This window comes from Chelon labrosus (assembly GCF_963514085.1).
Source record: "Chelon labrosus genome assembly, chromosome: 7".
NCBI lineage: Eukaryota > Metazoa > Chordata > Actinopteri > Mugiliformes > Mugilidae > Chelon > Chelon labrosus.
In genome coordinates, this window is record NC_140343.1 from 23,028,939 (window position 1) to 23,050,110 (window position 21,172).

Genomic DNA, 21,172 nt, shown 5'->3' on the forward strand with positions numbered 1-21,172 from the left:
TTTATCTTGTCAAACGAACTCACAATTCTTCACTATTTAAACTCACATTTCCAAGTTAAGATCAATTTAACTAACTTCATACCCACTTTTACGCTGAGAGCACTAATGTTTTTGTTTCTACTGAGATTTCTCAACTTGATGACTAATGGCAAGTTTCAAAGTTCATGTAAACTTCAGACAGTCATCTCACATCTAAATTAACATTTATTTTATTTAGAGAGGGGGAAATTCAAATTTGAGCCACCAAAAACAGCCACTTTGAAATTTATTCCTGGCAGGGAATTCTGCTTAATTAAAAAATGTGAAAACCTCTATATTTCCCAGTATTCAGATCATATCACCCTTCCTCCTCCCCCATCACTTTTTTCATCTCAAAACTTAAAGAGTTAAATGAACAATGACCACACAGACAAAACTAACAAGACATTAAGACAATAGATTACATTAAGTTTAAGTTGTCATGATTATTGAAGTTAAAGAGAAGAAAAACATTCACCTAACTTAATGGGGCTGTAATGTTTTACAGTGTAGTGGATGACCTTTACGCAATTCTATAAAAAGTGATCAGAAATAGAACATGGTCATCTTTATTCTTCAAATGGACTGACTGATCAGTGTAGCATAATGTGCTTAGTGTGACCGTCACATAGTGTGAGAATGGTGTCTTGGTTAAATTTATTAGCACCATGCTGCATTCTGTGAACAATGAGGAAAGCACCTCATTATTCTGCACTGACAGAGTGGTCAACAGTAAATCTGATGTAGTTACATATAAACCACCATCCGACAGCCTCTATAAAACCTCATACAGATGTTATATGGGCTACCACAAAATGCAGGGCACCCTTACTCTGAGACACACTACATTTAGTGCAGTCCCTCACAAATTTAATTGTTTAATTCATTCAATCACATCTGACCGATCTGATCTTTTACAAAAAGATATTCCCCTCAGAATATTTCATACACCATACATAGAAACATATTTGAGGAGCAGCATGTCTGGAAATATGCTGTCCTAGCTCAAAATTGCATAACAGATGGTGCTCATCGCTTTGAGTGTGTTTCATGGTAATGTGATGACTCATGTTTTCACGATGAGCCTGCGGAATGAGACTGCGAAATAAAGTGGCCCATTTACGTCTCCCCGTCCTCTTTCTGATGTGGATTATGGAGATCACCACTTCTCACAAGTGGAACTGTTGAGAGCAGATTTAGGCAGCTAAAAATGCATGATTAGGAAAAGTTTACATGAGCTGCCCCTGACCTGATTTTCTTTAGCTACTATAACCAGAGTGAGATTGATTTTCCTCTTTGAGAATAAATATGTTGTATAATCTGGGATAGTTCTTAGTAATCCAGGACATGCTGAATCTAAAAACGAAGCTGAAACAAGGGCATCTGGACCACTCATCCAAGTAGCAGATACTGGAGGACTCCAATCTCAAGGTGTGAATGCGGGTGTGCTTGAAGTCTCGAGCCGATAATGGGTCTCTAGAGTACTACTCATCAGGGAAAGAAAACAGGATCAAAACACATTCCTCCAATTACAGGTAAGAATCGGGTTGTTACGGACCAAATACATGTGAGTTTCTGATAGGTATCATCCACAGAACCCAACGAGTCCAGTTGGCCTTGTTTCAACTTGTAGTGAATATAGTGGACATATGTGTTCACTGTACTGCACCCAGCAGTGACAAACAGCTCTAGTCAGTACCACAAACCTGACTGGACACTCTGCAGCCGCCACATGATCTGGCTTGTGGACACTGATTAGCCGGGTCACAGTCAATTGTGATCAATAATTCTGTATGCTTTATTTTGTCATATGCATGTATCGGGAGGTTCAGAAACACAACGGCTTCATTGTTGATCAAAGTTCGTGACATTTCTTCTGTGACATTTCAACACAACAGTCTTCTGTGGATCAGTTGTCAAAAAAGGATTGCCCTGAAGGAAGAGTTGCTTGTTTTTCATGAAAAACATCCTATTTTATTTGAGGTTTTTATTTATATATATCATTTTCTGTTTTGTTGTTGAGATGAGTAAAATTGTGACTGTGACAAAATAAAATGTTATAAAAAGACTATGATATACACTGATCGGGCATAACATTATGACCACCTTCCTAATATTTTGTAGGACTCCCTTGTGCCTCCAAAGCAGGTGTGACTCATCCAAGGATGGACATGGGCCTTCTGAGGGTGTTCTGTAGTGTCTGGCAATAAAATGTTGTTGTTGTTTTTTTCCCAGTGGAACATATTTTTTTTAGTGTTTCTGCACGTGGGAAGCCCAGAGGACGAAGGTGGCTACAGAGACAGTACGAGTCACACTAAAGTGAAGAACAAGGAAAGCCAAAGAATGCCTGGAGACGAAGGAATGCAGAGACATGTGGCAAAGTAATAATAGCACAAATCTTGAATCACTCATTAAACTAGATTCCTATATTGATTATGGGATTGCAAGCATGTATTTCTGATCACTGCAATCAGTAGCTGCTGATTAGCTCTGCTTGATGGCAGAGACATCTGTGCATGAGACACAGCAACACAAGAACACGATAAAAGGGTCCTGCTCCATCTGTGCATACTCTAGGTTTCAAGTCAAGCATGCAGAGAACATGATGGCTCCCTTATTATTTGCTGTAACTGCTCACTCTGTAATTGCTCTGTATAGCCGGATAGCTGGTAACATTATAACCTTGCTACTCCACTCCTCCCACTGCAGTGCACAGCTAGTCACCAAAATAGAACACCAAGCTGTGCCTCAGGAAAATGCCTCTTTACAGTGTGGTTTATATGTGTGCCTCCCATTTAGAAACGACATTAAGGCCCGAATCAGTGATATAAAGTGTAAAGCCCCTGCTAAGATTCAAATTCCAATCACAGATCAAGTGACACAAGACAGCAGCAATGAAATTTTTAAAAGTTTGTTACTTTAGTAAATATGGAAAGCTTCGACCACTCAAATCTGAATTCTAAAATAAACAAAGGCAAAAAAAAGACATGAAATATAAAGTGCTGTAATGTGCTTTTATTTTGCTGTACAAAGCGGTATAATAATGACTTGATCTGCTTACTGTAATAATGCCAAAGGAGCTAGTTCGGGATGCTCTTTGTTTTTTTTAATTGATCAGAAAGAGCCCCCCAGTGAACAGACTGCCAGCAGCAGGCCATCAATATATATCAACATCTTTACAGTGTAATATCTTGGGAAATCATTCTCTTATTCTCTGTCCCGCTGGGAATTAGATGAGAAAATCAATACAAAGCTACTAGAGACAGTTAGTGTATATATGCACAATTGTATACAGGAAATGGATCCCTGGAAATGGAAATAGCTCGAATGGCTTTCTCCAAATGTAACCGAAGTGTGGCTTTTTACCAGGACCTCTACACCTCACAAATGACATAACATAACATATCTCAGTCTTGCTGCTTGCTCCTGTTTCCAGTTTGTACATTGATCAGCCACAGCACCAAAACCACTGACAGGAGGAGTAAATAACATTGACCATCTTGTGAAAATACAATATTCTGCCAGGAAGCTTTTGGACCTCGTATTTGTGTGGATGTTACTTAGACATGTACCACCCACCTAGACCAGACCAGGCACCCCCACGTCATAGCAATGACACTCCTTGATGGCAGCAGCCATCCCCAGCAGGATGCAGCCTGACACAGGCACACACACAAAAACTGTTTAGGAACAACTAAAAAAACCATGAAGAACAGCACAAGGTGTTGACCTGGCCTCCAAATTCACTAAATCCCAAACTGATCAAGTATCTGTGGGATGATCCACAGAGGGCCCTCCCCTCAACCCATAGGACCTGAAGGCCCCCTGTTGCCAGACACCACAGGACACCCTCAGAAGGCCCATGTCCATTCTCTGATGAGTCACAACTGTTTTGGAGGCACAAGGGAGACTTACACAATATTAGGTAGGTGGTCATAATGTTGTGGTTGATTGGTGTATGTTCAGTTAAGCTAGCCATTCCTTGATTGTGGCTTCATTTAGTATGTTCCTAGATGTAAATTTGTTCAATTTGAAATCCCACTGTGTACTTAATAAAAATAAATAAAGCACAATGCTTAGTTCTGAACTAATATACTGTATGCAGCAGACTACAGTTCACAAGTTTAAAGTCTGAATGAGAAATATAGACACATGGACTAGATGGAGTTATTATTTGCAGATGTTCTGGCTAATGACACAGTGTTTGTGAAAGATTTCCCATTCTGTGATTCTGTGATTGCGGTGGTTTATTGGAGGCAGTGTTTGGGCATAACTTCACTCTGTGGTACATTTTGTCACATGCAGCAAACACTGCTGACCCTCATTCTTCTGTGCGGAACGATAAAAATCGAGGTAGAGTTGGGCATCCCGATGGCTGAAGAGGGTTGGTAGCCCAGCCATAAAGAGATTTAACAGCAGGATTTTAGTAATTTTATGTGCATCAGTAGACTACTGTGACATGGTCTTGTGCGCCTCACTGGTACTAGTCCACTGAAGAGTACAGCAGGGGGTGCTACAATAGTCTGCCTGTTTATTCATATGGCAGAAATCATACCAGCTTGTTTGCTGCCTGGATCATGTGCCGCTGATCTGATCTGCGTACGCTCTAATATCTCAAGCTTGCAGCAATGTTCACTAGATCTGACCACAAACAACAAGTCTGTCTGCTCCATTCGGCAATTTTAAAGATTCATGAGCCACTTGAGCAACATTGCAAGCATACAGCAGGCGTACAGGAAAATTTCTTTGAAAGGCAAAGACACCCTGACTTAACTAGTCCAAAAGACACAGTCTAGTTTTTGTACCCCAACCACATAACACAGTAATTTCATGAATAAAATTATATTTATTAGCACTGGTTAGACTCTGCTAACAAACAGAATGTACTTGGGTAAAAATGTTCACAACTCCAAAATGTTCAGCACACGAATATATATACAGTAAATCAGTCCATAACAGTCTCATGCAGCCTCTGCAGCTCGTGTGGATCACCTTTTTCCGTCACAACTCTTTTCCAAGGGATCTTGGGGTCAAATGCAGGAAAAAGCCCCCATACCATTACCAGGATCTACTCTATTCTTAGACAGAATAGGCTATATGTTGACATGTGCTAAATGAGCAATATGTCTGCTGAGAATGTCAGACGCAACCTTATGAGAGACGGTGAATCATGACACCAAACCCATATGATAGATGTGACATAAGATACTGGACTGATAAGGCAGAATTATTGCATGACATGTGTGACTACTGTAAAGATCATTCACATAGAGCTGAATAGTTCCCCATTTGCTATCTAGGTAGGTCCCTGATTATACAGACTCCTAAAACACTTCCGTGATGGTGCTGCTGCTCCAGTTTCTTGGTAAGGTCAATAAAAAAGCATGGCTGTTTTGTTTCTACCAGGTGTTCACAGACCAGACCTTGGTTGACGACAAAAAGTTAAAATTTTCCATATCCACACCAATAGCACAATGTTGCCAACAATTGCTTAACAATTTTTTCAATTCAGTAAAGACAAATACATACAAAGTTGTTACATCTACTAAAAGGACAAACTCTCAAACCCCTGCTCTTCCTGACATTTCTATTTAGTGTGAAAATTCTCTTTTCTCTCTCTCTCTCTCTCTCTCTCTCTCTCTCTCTCTCAAGGGCTTTGTGAAGCCAGTCTTATGACTTGCTAATTGCAATGGTGCATACTGAGAGATGTCTGTTTTCAGATGACTTCCAGGCATGTGCTGAGGTTCTGGCCTATAAAAAGCCAAACATCACCAGCAGTACAGATGGACTGCAAATAAACACGTGTTTTTTGTGCTACTGTATCAGAAAGAGAAGTCTATGCTGGTCACAGTTTCTCTAATGCGGCGCTTCATTGGACGTCAAAAGCAGTTTTCGGCGCATCGTCTTTCTGTCTTGTGTTCACTAAGGTCGCTGGCTGTTGCATTGCATGTCATTCATTGTCTCTGAGTAGAGTTTTAGGCTGTGCCGTTCAGACTTTTAACACTCGACATGAGTAAGGGTTTCAGTGAGCTGACTCAGAGGGAGCAGGAGCTGCTGAAAATTCGCCGTGACAGCGACACAAAAGCTGTTGAACTGGTCAAGATGGAGAAGATGCTGCAGCAGACTAAAAACCTCCTGGATAAGAAGACAGAGTCTGGTTTGGATAGCATGGGCTACCAGGAGAACATGGGTCTGTATCACAAACACAGCCCTCTAACTGTTGTAAACATTGGCTGTTGTATTTGTCGTGTGTTTGAGTTTTCTCAATTTCCTCAATTATCTGTTGTTGTTGGTCTTGTTGCTCGCTGAAGTGGAGGACCTGGAGGAAAAAGTGCGCTCCAGCAGGCGATACAGGAGAAACTCCCTCCACCACACACAGATGCTGGAGAGTCAGATGAAAACAGTGAAAGGCGAGCTGGCTGGCACACTGGACCATCTTGAGGAGCTGAGGAACAAGTTGCGCCGTTCCCAACAGAAAGCAGAAGAGCGCAAAGTTGTCATGGAGAAGCTGGCTGCGGGGCTCAGGTGAACAGCGTGCTCTGCGGCCATGGTCTATTCAGAACCAGCATCTGACCTTTTCAAGCTCCAACACTCCCGACAACTTACAGCCCGCCAACACGGCTGCATAGAAATTACATCTAATAAGACCGCACTTTAAAGAAGAGACTTGACCTGCTTTTTCTGATCTCCTACATCTCTGCAGCGAGGCTATGAATCCTCATCGTTTGGACTGTATTGATGATTTCAGGTAGCAGCCTCTTCTCACTTTTCTTCCTCATGTTTAAATTTGTATATTAAAGACTTAATTTTGTCTTCTGGAAATAAATGATCATAAATCACAACTGCGTAAACCAAACACTTTTGAACCGATACTACATCACACATTCAGTTTTGCATATTTTAGTGAAGAAGAAGAAGTGAAAAGTGTTTTTCAGCTTCTAAAATATATACCCTGACCACCCTGTTCCCTCAGGGTGTTGTCTTATGCATGCTTCCCCTCTGTTTATGAAAGTGCCTATGATATTTTACTGCCTCGTGCCTGCCAATAAATAACATGTAAGTATTTCACAAGTCACGTACAATCATTTATATAATTTGTTATCGTGGCGTTATTAAATTCTTACAAACTAACTCTCATTTATGGATGATTTCTTGAACAATCAAGTTTATTGCACATTTTGAGTCAGTATATAAACTGAAAATATGTGTGACCAAGGCAGGACAGAGATCATTTTCCTTTACTATCTTTAGAAAAATAAATGTAGTAGAGAATTTATTGTCAGAAGTTTCAGTCTTGTACTACAGGTGTATCAAAAGTATTAGGCATACGAATTAGGCATAAGAAAACACAGTTTAGATTCCCTCTGGGATCAATAGGTTGTTGTCTGTTTCCTGTGGTGAGTCGTCTGAATTCTGTATTTGTGCCTTCCCTGTGGCTGAGATAAGATCACACCTAATTTAGTACAGCTTGTTTCACACAGCGTCACATGCTGTGAAGTAGATGGGGGGGGGGGGATGTGGATGTTCATTCTCTGACCCTGGCCTTTCAGCTTTTATTTACAGTGGTGTGAAAAAATTAAATTTGTTTGATCTGAAACATTTAAGTGTGATAAACATGCAAAAAAATAAGAAATCAGGAAGGGGGCAACACCTTTTCACATCACTGTATAACACAAATACATTTTAACTGCTGTACATCTGTGTTTCTGATCCTGAGTAATACTTTCTGCATACTTATAATAGTTTTGTCTTATATATCTAAGCTTTTTTTGTGTGTGTGTGTGTGTGTGTGTATAACTATAGTGTTTTTATTTTATTTTTTTCACACTTTTGAGGCAACTAGTGCAGAGGCGGCGTTTGAGAGTGATCTAGAAGTTCACAGCTAATGAGCCCACAGGGGGCAGTGGAGATTTCTCATAAACTCATCTGGGAAAGAAAACATGCAGCACATGTTCCTACTTGCTTTTTCTCCACAAGACCACACAATAGGATTCAGCTGATTTGATTTATTATCCCAATTACACGCAGGCATCTGATATCTGGAGCTAAGCTAGTTGCGTATTAATATGATTCAATTAATGTTTAAATGCTTTCAGACAGCAGTAATGACAATTATATAGGACTAATTATGAAGATAGTTTGTAAGCTTCAATATATGTGGCTTAGGTGTAGCAGGTCATGCAGTTCCCTTCACCAACCCATAAGTTTAAGTGTCTTTGAGCAACAGTGAACAGACCAGTACAGAGCACTACTGTAAACCGCCTTAAATACAAATGCTGTGTGAGTGTTGTCACGTGTCACATGCTAGTTAACATCGTATCTTATTTGTTCCGTCTGTCCAAATAAAAGCAACTACTTCAGACTGTAGTTCATTCTTGGCTCTGTGCACTTACTTCCTGCAGTCTCTGCTGGTTGCCTGGCAACTTCATAATGATGGCAAGACACCAGGAAACACCGCCCTCAGCCAAGAAATGTGACACACAACACACACTGACATAACACCACTGAACTTTGTTGTCGAGGTTTGCACAGAGCCATGCTAGCATTCAACCAGATTATCACTTTGTTATAAGATAAGATAAGGAAGTAAGATAAGAGTGCACACAAGACAAGGAAAAGTAAATGTTAAATAAATACAATAAATAGCTAATTTAATGCAAAAGTATATATATATATATGTGGTCTACTGGAGCAGGGTTGGTTGCACAGCCTCACAGCAGCAGAAAGGAAGGACCTCCGGTAACGTTCCTTCACAGCAGTGTGGCAGAAGTAGTCATGCTGCTGAAGGCGCTGCCCAGTGCTGTTATTGTACCATGTTGGGTACAATGACGAGGGGGTTTTCCATCAGGGATGACAGCTTACCTTCCATCCTCTGTAACTGTTGTTAATACTTTCATAAAGCTTCACCATGCACTTACTAGTTTAGCTTAGCATAAAGACCATGGGGAAAGCAACGATGCAAACTATGGCCTTAGGTGTCATCACCTTGAGGTTGCCAAGCAACCAGCAGAGACTCCTGTAGGAAGCAGCTGCACACACGCAAGTAGTCCAGCATACCTCCAACAATTTGTGGTTTTACAGAAACAAGATGCAACGTGTTAGTTAGTGTTCTATAGAGCTGATAACAGCCAGATTGTTTCAACCTTTGGTCAGAGCCAGGCATTCTCTTGGACTGTTTACAGTGTGTCAGCTGCAGCGTTGTGTTGACTTTTAAGATATGAAAGCAGTATTAATCTTCTCATGCAACTCTTGTCAAGAAGCAATTCTGTCAGATTTTCTCAGCCGCTGTTTGATCACTATAATTTTTTTCTTTTTTTGCATTTATCCCAAAACAATCTGTAAAAAAACATAACTGAAAACATACCTGATTTCCTGTTTTCTATGCAGAGTTCTCAACCTTTCACATTCAGCTTTGTGTAGTCGGTGGTTATAGGTTCAACACCTGAATACCTTCCAGTCACTGATTCAGTCAGTTTAATCAATGCTGCTGTCTCAGTTCCACCAAAGGAGGTGAGAGAGAAAACAGGTTGTCCTGCTTGCCAGCAATATTCTTTGTTCAAGTTTAATGATGTCTTGGAACACGTCTAAAGGGTTGCCTTGATACAGAGTTGTGACACCGCCTCCTCATGTTAATCACACGTATTATCAAATCTGTGACTTAGCTACTATGTTATTCAGTTATACATTGATCAGATATTGTGTTGGTCTTCCTTAGGCCTTCTGAGGGTGTCCTGTGGTGTCTGGCAACAGAATGTTGCTAGTGGGGGCCTTTGGGTCCTATTCATTGAAGGAAGGGGAGGGGCCTCTGTAGATCATCTCACAGATACTTGATCAGTCTGGGATCTAGTGATTTTGGAGGCCAGGTCAACACCTTGTGCTGTTTTTCATGTTTTTTGAGTTGTTTCTAAACCGTTTCTGTGTGTGCCTGTGTCAGGCTACATCCTGCTGGGGATGGCTGCTGCCATCAAGGAGTGTCATTGCTATGGGGTGGGGGTGTCTGGTCTGGTCTAGGTGGGTGGTACATGTCTAAGTAACATCAACATGAATGCCAAGTCTAATAGATTCCCAGCAGAACATTGTATTGTCACAAGATGGTCAGCATTATTTACTTCACCTGTCAGTGGTCTCAATGTTGTGCCTGATCGCATGTGTTGCATAATGAACCCATTGTAAGATTGGGCAAGCACTAGTGAAACAACACCAGTGGATTTAATAAATGGTTGGGAACTGTTTGTGTGTTTACTGTATGTGCAGAGTAAAAAAAAAAAAACATATTGTCTACTAGAGCCATGACAGATGTCCTTGTTGTGACAGTTTTGCAACGTTCACTAAAACCCAAAAGCCCCAAAACAGCATCATAACAATGAGTGTGGTGATCACAGACGTGTTACTTTGTCATAGCTGGATTTTTTAAATACTTTACAGAAACCTTTCCCTCTCTGAATATTTGCTCCTTCAACATAATGGCATATACAAATACAGTAAAGACTATCTACATTTACAAGACACATTTACAACTATTCATTTTCAGCAGGGGCGACATACAAATGATCCACATGGCCACACGTGCTTAATTTTTCAAATGGGTTTGATAAAATTTCAGCTTTTCTGGGCATCCTCGTGTGTTGAACCTTACCCACTCTCAAAAAATTACTTTATGGATAATTTGTATGCTGTGCCAAAAGCTTTTATGTAGCAAAGTGGATGCTGAATGCATAAAAGTGAACATGGCAGATGGATGTGGGCCAGATCGCCATGCAAACTATTGGAGTGTGCACTCAACTTGCAAATCATCTTCTTGTTTGACCATGGCTACAATCTTTCCCCAAACATAACCACAGCTTAGATTAGAATAGAATACAAAATATTGTAGGATAAGACAGGGAAATGAAAGCATAAAATTACTCTGCAGTTATAGAACGATCAGGCATAACATTAAAACCACTGACAGGAGAAGTGAATAACATTAACCATCTTGTGACAATTCAATGTTCTGCTGGGAAACTTTTGGACCTGGCATTCATGTGGATGTTACTTAGACATGTACCACCCACCTAGACCAGACCAGGCACCTCCACCCCATAGCAATGACACTCCTTGATGGCAGTAGCCATCCCCAGCAGGATGCAGCCTGACACAGACACACACACAAAAACGATTTAGGAACAACTCAAGAAAACATGAAAAAAAGCACAAGGTGTTGACCTGGCTTCCAAAATCACTAGATCCCAGACTGATCAAGTATCTGTGGGATGATCCACAGAGGCCCCTCCCCTCAACCCACAGGACCCAAAGGCCCCCACTAGCAACATTCTGCCCCCAGACACCACAGGACACCCTCAGAAGGCCCATGTCCATTCTCTCATGTGTCACAACTGCACCTATTTGCCCTTTATGATGTTTGTTAACTGTATTTGCTTTAGACAAGAATAGGTAGATGGTGTGGAACAAATCTGTTCTGTACATTGCCGCAACAAATGCAGTAAGACTGTACAGATCCTGACCTGCAGTTCAACTGTCCTCTTCAGGTGAACTCCTACACTGATTCTCAAATACCTCTTCTCTTGCAGCATTATGGTGTATTCCAGTCAGGTTATTGTTCTACTCTCTTTTATCCTGTATAAATCCATATACATCTAAAGTAAACCTTGTTAAATGAAGTGCAGGGTGTTATGGGGAGCTTTGTGCGGATTGCACATGATCCAAGAATATTGCTTGGTGGTTTTCATCTAAATATATAATAAAAAGCAAACATGCCGTCTCGCTTTATTTGTCTTTCAAATAAGCCCGAAAGTTGGAGATCAGTGACTGTACGGACACTTTTGGCTGTTTATATCTCATGAGATAAATGTGGAAAAAACAGCTTGGTCTGAATTCAAATTTGGGGAAAGCAACAGTTTTGACAAGAATTAAATGAGAAAACTGATTCTGTATGTATGTATGTATGTATGTATGTATCTAATACAGTGGGCTTAACCCAAGTCAGAGTAGGAACATGAGGAAACAGCTGTAATGGATCTGTGAAGAGGTAAACTTGTCCATATTTCTTTTTTGGTCCTCTTGCCTCTTTTAAATTATTAAGGGCGACTCAAACCTATCTAGCACTTAATTAAACTGACTGGTAAATTACAATGATCCTAACCTGTGACCAGTGGACCCTTTTTATGGCTGAAAAACATCTGCAGGTGCTGGTGCAGGAAATTAAAACTGAGACACGCCTGCAGACAATTTTGACTGATTCTTGTATCTGTGTGTACCCCTTATGTCATATGCCTCACAGTAGTGTTCCAATATTACGCTGCTGAGGGCTGTTAATGCCTTTGTGTGAAACTCTGCGGCCTCCTTGGTTATGATCACAGCCCATATTCTAGACAGTTATGCAACATGCAGTGCTGAGCGCACTGCCCCACTCAAGTTAGAACAAGTAGCTGGTAGTTGGCACCCTTTGTGCTCAATCACCATGTTAACACTGTGTGCTTGTGTATGTGTTTTGTCTTGTGGAGGCACGGTGGTATGTCCCGGACAAGAGACTGTTAGTTGTGTGCGCACAACACAATGAGGCAGAATGTGCTGATGCAGCTCTGACGGTGGGAGTGATGGAGCCAGCCCTAACCTGAGGCGACTGCCAGAGCTCAGGGGGGAGATTTGTGCCTTTTTTTTTTCTGTCACGCTGCCACGTGGGAGTCAAGTGGTCACAAAATTTGAGGTGGTGACAGTTCTTTGACAGACAATCACACCCCAAACTGAAATGAGCGCTAAAACAACAACAATGTAATTGCCAAATCAACTGTGCAAGCAGAGAAGACGAGTGTCTATCACTTCCAAGAGAGGCCAGCTGTTCTAGTCATCACAAATCCACTGTTCGAGACTCAGGAAACAGATGAGTCAACGTTCCGTTTTAGTCCTGTTTTTTCCTGCATTTCAGAATTTCTGACTCATTCATGTGGCAGTTGATGGTTGGAGTTCTCAAGTTCTGTGTTAAATATTCCCCTTGACTGTTACTTACAACCTTATGTGTCTTTCTTACAACAATTAATATGGCCTCACTTCTGTGCATACTCTGGACACCAACTTAAGTTTTTTGCTCTTTTGTGAGTCTGAAATTTCTCTTGCATGAAAAGCTATAAACTTATGTGGCAGGTATAAGATGTCACTCCAAGAACAACCCTACGGCATGATATTGCTGTTCATCAGATTTAGTTGCATCAGTATTTGAACTGTCCACTTTGTCTGATTTGGTTTCACCTACAGCACTATAATTTGCACGATGTAAAAGATAATACTGACAAAAGCGCAAATGCAAATGATGAGCAACACACCAAACTGATATCAGAGTTATACTACATGAACTGTCTCTCATTTACAGTGTAACTGCTGCATGCACGCACATGAATGCATCAAGGTGGGTTTCAACTCAGTGTTGGAAAAAGCATTCATATCATCTACTTTGTAAAAGAACACATGTAGTTCATTCTAAATGAATCCAGAATGAAGGCCGTTGTCATGCAGAAAACAGCCCTTGTGTGTTTTACCAGTTTAACCACTGACAGTGAAGTCTGAGAATTCTAGTTGGCGGAGGTGGAGCAAAACGTAATTGCTTTTCAGTTGGCTGGGTGGCTTTCTTAGTATATTATGGGCTTAAACACATGTTTTGCTAGTAAATCCTGCATAATAATCATTATTTCAATCTGAGGAAAGGAGTGTGAAGTGTGCTATCACACTCCTTTCGTCAGATTAAATTAGGGGAGTGGAGGTTGGTAAAAAGGGAAAATAATCAAGCATGCAGCAAGTAGGTCTTAGAATAGTTAATGTACTTCTTTAGATATCTAAGGGAAGTTATTTGACGTTTGTGTTGGTGCATTTTAGGTTTTAAATCATGTGCTGCTTCCATTTCAAGTAAAAATCCTGCACTCAAATCCCCACTTAGTAAAAGTTATGAATTACTAGTGCAATGTGCAGAAAGTAGCTCTAAAGAAGTCTGGAGGTCAAAATGGCTTCAACGCGCGTTGCACTGTTTGAGACGATCATGTTTATGTGATGTCTTACGCATCATTTCGTTATATTTGGCAACCTTACTTTGTTCGGGAATCCTTCCAGCATGGACGGGGGGATTTGTGGCTGCTCTTATAGTGGGTTGGGAAGGGATGTGGCCGGACACGCCTCTCCGTCTGAACGCGGATGTTTGCCCTGCGTATATAGCAGACCTGAGCGCAGGCAACCCTGTGCGGAGAACTGGAAGAGCAGCGGCGCAGCTTCTACACACACAGCATCTGTCTTCTGTCCTCAACAGGTAATGGATTCTTTTTTTATTTCTTTATTTTTTTTATATAAAACGCCTGAAGCCTCTTTTTAATGCCATCAAAACCTGCTGTAGCTTTTCACACAGCATTTGCAAAATGACAAGTGTTTGCAAAACTGATAAATTCAGATGTGCCTGGTTTTGTGTCAAGGGAAATAAAATAGTTGGAACATATTTTCATCGTAAATTACAGGTTGTTGGTCAGGACAAAGATGGAATGCACGAATATATTTTCATCTAGGACAGATTAACATGAATTTTGCAAGTTCATCAATATGAATAAAGGAGATAACAGTTGTATCTGGGCTGATAATATGCTAACATTTCCCACTGCTGGGTGGAATCTACACAGGATAATAACTACATGCGGTACCATAAGACACATTTGTCTTGCAAGTGGGGAGTGGCTCTTCATTCCACTCAGCCTTGCAGTTTGGCAATAGGTACAGAGGACACACCCTGGCAATTTCTTTCAATCAGCACAGGTCTATAAATCAGAACAAGGACCCGTATGACAGGTTAAGCAACAGATGCTGCGGAACCATACATGCTATTCTGGGAAAACTGAGAACCTTTAATGGAGATGTAATAAAGAAAAGATAATTCACCATTGTAAAGGTGGGCTGGTTGCGTGAGTGAACTTTTTGATGCTTTGTGATGTGCATAACCATGATGAGGAGATCTGACTGATTATCAGTGGATTTGAAATCTGCATAAAACCAGGTGTGCAACAATTGACATTTTCATCACTGAGTAATTATTTAGTAGGAGTGGCAATCCGATGCTATTTATTCAAGCCTAAGATGATGCCATCAAATTGCTTACTTTATCCAACTAACTGTCTCAAACCCAAAACCAATCAGTTTATTACAGCATAAGAAAAAGAAACTAGGTAAATCCTTTGCTGTGACTTGAATGGTTACTTTTTCATGAAGACATGTCTCCTCTTAGCCCCTGACCACCATGGCACACGAACAGTTCGCGAGTGCAGGGAAGAAGCCTGGCCTGCAGGTGTGGCGGGTGGAGAAAATGGATTTGAAACCAGTCCCAACTGAACTCCATGGAGACTTCTTCACCGGAGACGCTTACATAGTGCTCTTCACCACCCCGGCTCCTTCCTACAACGTTCACTCATGGATTGGTATTGCATTCTTTGCCGATAATCTAAATTTGATTCAAATTTCATTTTTTCTCCATTTGTTTAGGCATTTACATTTTTTGCTTACCTGTTATACGGCAGGTGATGAAGCTACCAAGGATGAGAGTGGGGCCGCCGCCATTTTCATAACTCAGCTGGATGATCACCTGGGTGGGGCTGCAATACAGTTCAATGAGTTTCAAAACCAAGAGTCACTCACCTTTCTGAGCTACTTCAAGGCTGGCATCAAATACAAGGTGAAATATGCATGCACACTGTTTCCATGGTGGTGTAAACCATATTATTAAACATATATTTTGCAATAGAAGATGAGATTTATTTATTTCTTATTATCGGAGAAAACAGTTTAATGACCTAACCTAGAGTGTTTTTTAAGTATCTTGTTTGCATGAGAAGTAGGACTAACGGTGCTATTTTGGGAGCTGTTTGGAGTTGTGGTAGGTTTCTCCCTGGGGTTTTGTGCGGAAGGTTTCCATGGGAGGTTTGAACCAGCAAACAAGTCGTGCAGAAACATTCTGCCTTAGTGCCAAAACACCAAATGGCTGCAGACGTCATGAGCTGAAGAAGGCCTCTGGAAAACAGACCAGGCTAGTTTTGTGCTTTAGTACTACACACTGCGCAAATTAAGATACTAATCTTCTCAAAACACGAGTTAATAATTGAGCTTATTGTGATAAATGAACAACTCCTTCACAGAGCTCAATAGCGAAGTTTAGCTGATTGTCATGGTCTATTATATTGTTACCACTACATCAGGAAATTACTGGAAATTGTTTTCTAACAGTTATGGATGGACTTAAAAAGAAATGATACAGTCAAGTGGCCAACAATGTTATTGCAGTTGACAAGAGGCGATTGATGCCAGAACGACAAGAGACATCGTTTCTGTCACTTGGCAGATATGAGAAGTTCTGTCCAAGACATCTGGAACAATGTGGCAAGAGATAGATGACAGCTGGGATAGGCTCCAGCAGACCCTTAACAGGAACAAGCGGTTACAGAAGATGAATGAATGAATGAATGAATGAATGGAATTACTTGTGTTTCACTAGAAATCTTAATACTATGCAGCTTATAGATTAGTTTGAATGTTTTATTTACAGAAAGGAGGAGTGGCCTCAGGCTTCCAGCACGTGGTGACCAATGACATGAATGTCAAGCGCCTGCTGCACGTTAAAGGTCGTCGGACAGTCAGAGCTGCAGAGGTGGACCTGAGCTGGGATAGCTTCAACAAAGGAGACTGCTTCATCATCGACCTGGGAAAGGTGACCTGGAACAGGGACCACACACTCAAAAGCATTTGAGTTTAATAGCAGGTTTCAAGTGTTGCACAGCTGCGTGTCATTTTCATCTTCTTTTCCCCGGCTCCTCTATGTGACATGACAGGACATCTACCACTGGTCTGGAAGCGAAAGCAATCGCTATGAGCGCCTCAAGACCACTCAGATGACCAATGACATCCGTGACACCGAGCGAAACGGCCGCGCCGAGGTTCACATGATTGACGAAGGTTCCGAGCCAGAAGCTGTCATCAAAGTGAGCATTGTTTTTAATTCAGAAAATCTCTGGGAACATTTGTGACTGATTTTATATTGCTTGTTTGGGTGCTAGGAAGGATGTAAAGTACAATGCTGTGTATATTTATAGGAACTTGGACCCTTGCCTCAGCTCCCACCAGGAAGCTGTGATACATCTGCCGAAAAGACCAAAAAGAACCAGGCCTCACTCTATCTGGTAAACACACGCATACAGTGGTACATACAGGGTACAACTTTGTGTGTTTCTAAATCCTGAATGAATTACTTCATGTGAATCAATATTGCAGTATCTTAAGAGCTCTCTCTTTTTTGTAGATTTCTGATGCTGCTGGTTCCATGAAAACAACTTTGGTGGCCAATAAAAACCCATTCAAACAAGACATGCTCTCCCAGAGTGAATGCTACATTTTGGATAATGGAGGAGATAATAAAATATTTGTCTGGAAAGGTAATAAGCTTGTAACAGCCACAACTTTTTTGCAACCTGTATCACTGCTCATTTTGTTGCTCTGTGGTTCCTTGCCATTGACTGACTCACTGAAATAGATTTTATCAGAGCTTGACATCTATGTAACACGCTCCACACTGCAGGGCGGAATGCAAATACAGATGAGCGCAAAGCAGCGCTGGCTGCAGCACACAAGTTCATCAAAGACCACAATTACTCCAGGAAAACTCAGGTAATGTGGTTATGCATGAAAGTCTGCAACCTGAACTCCATCCCTCCTATCATGTCTTACTAATGGATATACTTTTTATTTTGTGCAGGTCCAGGTCATACCAGCAGGAGCTGAGACCACAATGTTCAAACAGTTCTTCTTCAAATGGTTGGAAGGGGATGCATGCCCAGGCCAGGTCTACACTATTGGTCGCATCGCCAAGGTGGAGCAGATTCCCTTTGACTGCTCCCAGCTCCACAGCAACAGAATCATGGCTGCCCAGCACGGCATGGTGGATGATGGATCCGGGAAAGTTCAGGTACGCCAGTCAGCTTGACTATAATCAGGCTTTATGTCCATTCATTAAAATATCAATATGCACATGTGACACTGTTGGGTTATCTATAGATCTGGCGAGTGGAAGGAAGCGATAAAGTAGCCGTGGACCCTTCCACCTATGGACAGTTCTATGGAGGTGACTGTTACCTGGTGCTGTACTCTTACAACGATGGAGGCAGACAGAAGCACATCATCTATACTTGGTGGGTCAAACCTTTTAAGCATAGCCCGGTTTTATCTATTACGGGGCCAAGGGCAAAAAATTGACTGATGGTTCTTGGTTTGTTCTGTTTAAAAGTTCAGCATTCACCATGATGGTCTCGTATTGTCTTCAAGCACTGATATGACAGAATTCACAGTTGAATGAATGACTCCAACCTGTTCGGTACCCTTCCAAAAGGCCTGGTCTTTGCCTGTATGTTCATTGGCAAAGCTTGAAGACAACATGATGGCCTGACAGACTGACGAACAGACTGATCTTACCATCTAAAGCATGGCTGAAACTAGAAAAATCTGGACTCTCAAAAAAGTTGTGGACTTATGGTGCAAATTCCAAAATATAGTTGCAGGCCTCCTCATGTGGTCAAGCGTTTGACCTGGTTGGTAAACTGGCATTGCTTTTCAGACTTACAGTGAGTGTCACCATTTGTTGCACATTTGTATGAAATCTAAATCCACTGTGGCTTTGCTGTAGGCAAGGGCAGAAGTGCACTCAGGATGAACTGGCTGCCTCCGCCTTTCTCACTGTCAACCTGGACGACGGCATGGGTGGAGTAGCTACACAGGTAAGACTGTGTAGATATGAAGCTACATCTAACAGCTAGTTAGCTTAGCAAAAATGGAAACGGTTAAACAGCCTGAGCTTTAGGGTTTGTGGCTGAGGGATTTTGTAACCCTCAGGCAGGACCAGACAAGATGTTTTCCTCAGTTTTCTGTGTTTATGCCAAACTAAACTAACCCGCTGCTGGCTGCAGGAAAGTGCAGCAAATGCTCAATAATACTGTTCCTGTGATGACTAACTTCTGCATTCAAGCATGATCCACAACGACTCTCATGTCTCTGCAGGTTCGGGTCACTCAGGGGCAAGAACCTCCTCACCTCGTGAGTTTGTTTAAGAGCAACCCTTTGGTCATCCACCTGGGTGGTACCTCTCGCACGTCTGGCGACAGCACACCTGGCAGCACGCGGCTCTTCCATATCCGCAAGAGCTCCACCAAAGCCACACGAGCTGTTGAGGTCTGCCTCATTCATTGTACTGTATGTACAAAAGTAACGCCTTCCAGTGACTAGTTAAAAACCATTCCTCCCTCTCTTGCTGGCCGACCCAGGTGGTACCCACTGCCTCCGCCCTGAACACTAACGATGCGTTCGTGCTGAAGTCACCCAATTCCCTGTTCATCTGGAAGGGAAAAGGAGCAAGTCAGGAGGAGATGACTGCAGCTAAGTTTGTTGCCAGCCTGCTTGGAGGAACTCCCACTGAGGTGGAGGAGACCAAGGAGCCCTGTAAGTGTCAAACAAATAAGCTGCAAAGTAGTAGCAGTAAAATATTTCCTGTGTTAAACTGTGGACTTTCCCTTGTTGTCAGCTGATTTTTGGACAGCACTGGGTGGAAAGACGGACTACCAGACCTCCAAGACCCTGCAGAAAATAGTCAGACCCCCACGACTGTTTGGTTGCTCCAACAAGACTGGCAGGCTGACTGTGAGTATTCAAGTTTGAATTTAATAGAGTGAGATGGTTATTTAGGACGGAGTGTGCATGTTCTCCCTGTGTCTGCGTGGGTTCTCTCCCGGTACTCCGGCTTCCTCCCACTGTCCAAAGACATGCTCGTTCATTGGTGATTCTAAATTGGCCATAGGTGAGTGTATGAGTGTGAATGGTTGTCTGTCTCTCTGTGTTAGCCGGGCGATAGACTGCCAACCTGTCCAGGGTGTACCCCGCCTCTCATCTGATCACAGCTGGGATAGGCTCCAGAACCCCAACGACCCTTCACAGGACGAGCGGTTACAGAAGACGAATGAATGAATGGAATGAGATTGTTATTCATTTTATTTTGTTATGAACAATGTTTAGGTGGAAGAGGTGCCAGGTGACTTCACACAGATCGATCTGGCAACTGATGATGTCATGATTCTGGATACCTGGGATCAGGTATGCCACCACATTTGATAAAGTTTGTAAATATCATTTTTATTGCTTTCTTGGCTCTAAATCCCTTTGGTTATTTCTCCCACCAGATCTTTGTCTGGATCGGAAAAGATGCCAATGAGACAGAGAAAACTGGATCATCCAAGATTGGTGAGAATAACCGAATTGTTAGAAACAAAGGGAAAATTACAAAAAAGACTTCAGTTTGCAAACGTGTCCTTGTTTTCCTTTCAGCCCAAGAGTATGTGAATTCAGACCCCTCTGGCCGCTGTGGTGTCCCCGTCACCATCGTTAAGCAGGGGCAGGAGCCACTCTCTTTCACTGGCTGGTTCCTCGCTTGGGACCCCGAGATGTGGGACAAAGATCTTTTGAAGTACATGCAAGCTTCCATCAAGAAGGCTAACTAGGAAAAGCACAAAGAAGTAGCATCTGCAAAACATCCAGGAAGTTTGAACGCTTATCATGTGTTGCTGGTCTTACATAATCCTAATCATTTAAGATATTGTGAGCTTAGAAAAAATTACGTCTTTCCATGTAAGTGCACTGAGCTTTAAATACTTGACATTGCCGTTTTGTAACACTGATGTGCTTAGCTCAACGCCAGATGGTGTGTTTTGGGAGTAACACAACAAAAATTCAAAGATCTGCATAAGAAAACACTCAAAATCTTGCAATTCAATGCACACGGTGTGAAAAATATGTTAAACATTGGTGGACAAGGTTTCTGGATTCTTCTTTGTTTCTCATTTACGTTCTTTCATTTGCTTATAACAATAGTCATTCAGGCTCTTTACAATTGACTTTAAACACCACGATGTACCGTATTCCTGAAGTTATTTGTGGCCTTAGAATTAGAAAAATAAGCCTTAGAATAATAAAAAAAAAAAGCTTTATAGATGAGGTACTGTCGCACACTCTTTGTATTTTTGCGTAAAATGTCACTCTTTATAGCCCTGATTGAGAAATTATGAACTTTAATAAAACATATCACCATTTTCAAATTCTGCTTTTT

At 41.7% G+C, this 21,172-nt stretch overlaps 2 protein-coding genes across 2 annotated transcripts; both read left to right on the forward strand.

The window, feature by feature from the left end:
* The first annotated feature begins 5,639 nt into the window (after positions 1-5,639).
* On the forward strand, positions 5,640-8,484 carry LOC311490139 (uncharacterized protein). The gene is made up of 2 exons (XM_084547496.1): positions 5,640-6,208; positions 6,330-8,484. The coding sequence occupies exons 1-2, from the start codon at positions 6,028-6,030 to the stop codon at positions 6,545-6,547; spliced, it is 399 nt and encodes a 132-aa protein (XP_084403622.1). The 5' UTR covers positions 5,640-6,027; the 3' UTR covers positions 6,548-8,484.
* Positions 8,485-14,147: 5,663 nt separating this feature from the next.
* On the forward strand, positions 14,148-21,155 carry scinla (scinderin like a). The gene is given in 18 exon segments (XM_084548691.1): positions 14,148-14,214; positions 14,217-14,308; positions 15,269-15,458; positions 15,558-15,712; positions 16,580-16,741; positions 16,863-17,012; positions 17,124-17,210; positions 17,330-17,462; positions 17,606-17,694; positions 17,783-17,992; positions 18,082-18,215; positions 18,707-18,797; positions 19,078-19,248; positions 19,341-19,515; positions 19,598-19,713; positions 20,086-20,163; positions 20,250-20,310; positions 20,395-21,155. Coding segments are annotated over 18 exon segments (2,319 nt in total). The 5' UTR covers positions 14,148-14,162; the 3' UTR covers positions 20,568-21,155.
* Positions 21,156-21,172: the final 17 nt, after the last annotated feature.

Coding starts and splice junctions, on each gene's coding strand:
- LOC311490139 (XM_084547496.1), top strand. CDS start 6,028: ATGAGTAAGGGTTTCAGTGAGCTGACTCAGAGGGAGCAGGAGCTGCTG. Junction 6,209..6,329: donor GGGCTACCAGGAGAACATGG/GTCTGTATCACA, acceptor TGCTCGCTGAAG/TGGAGGACCTGGAGGAAAAA.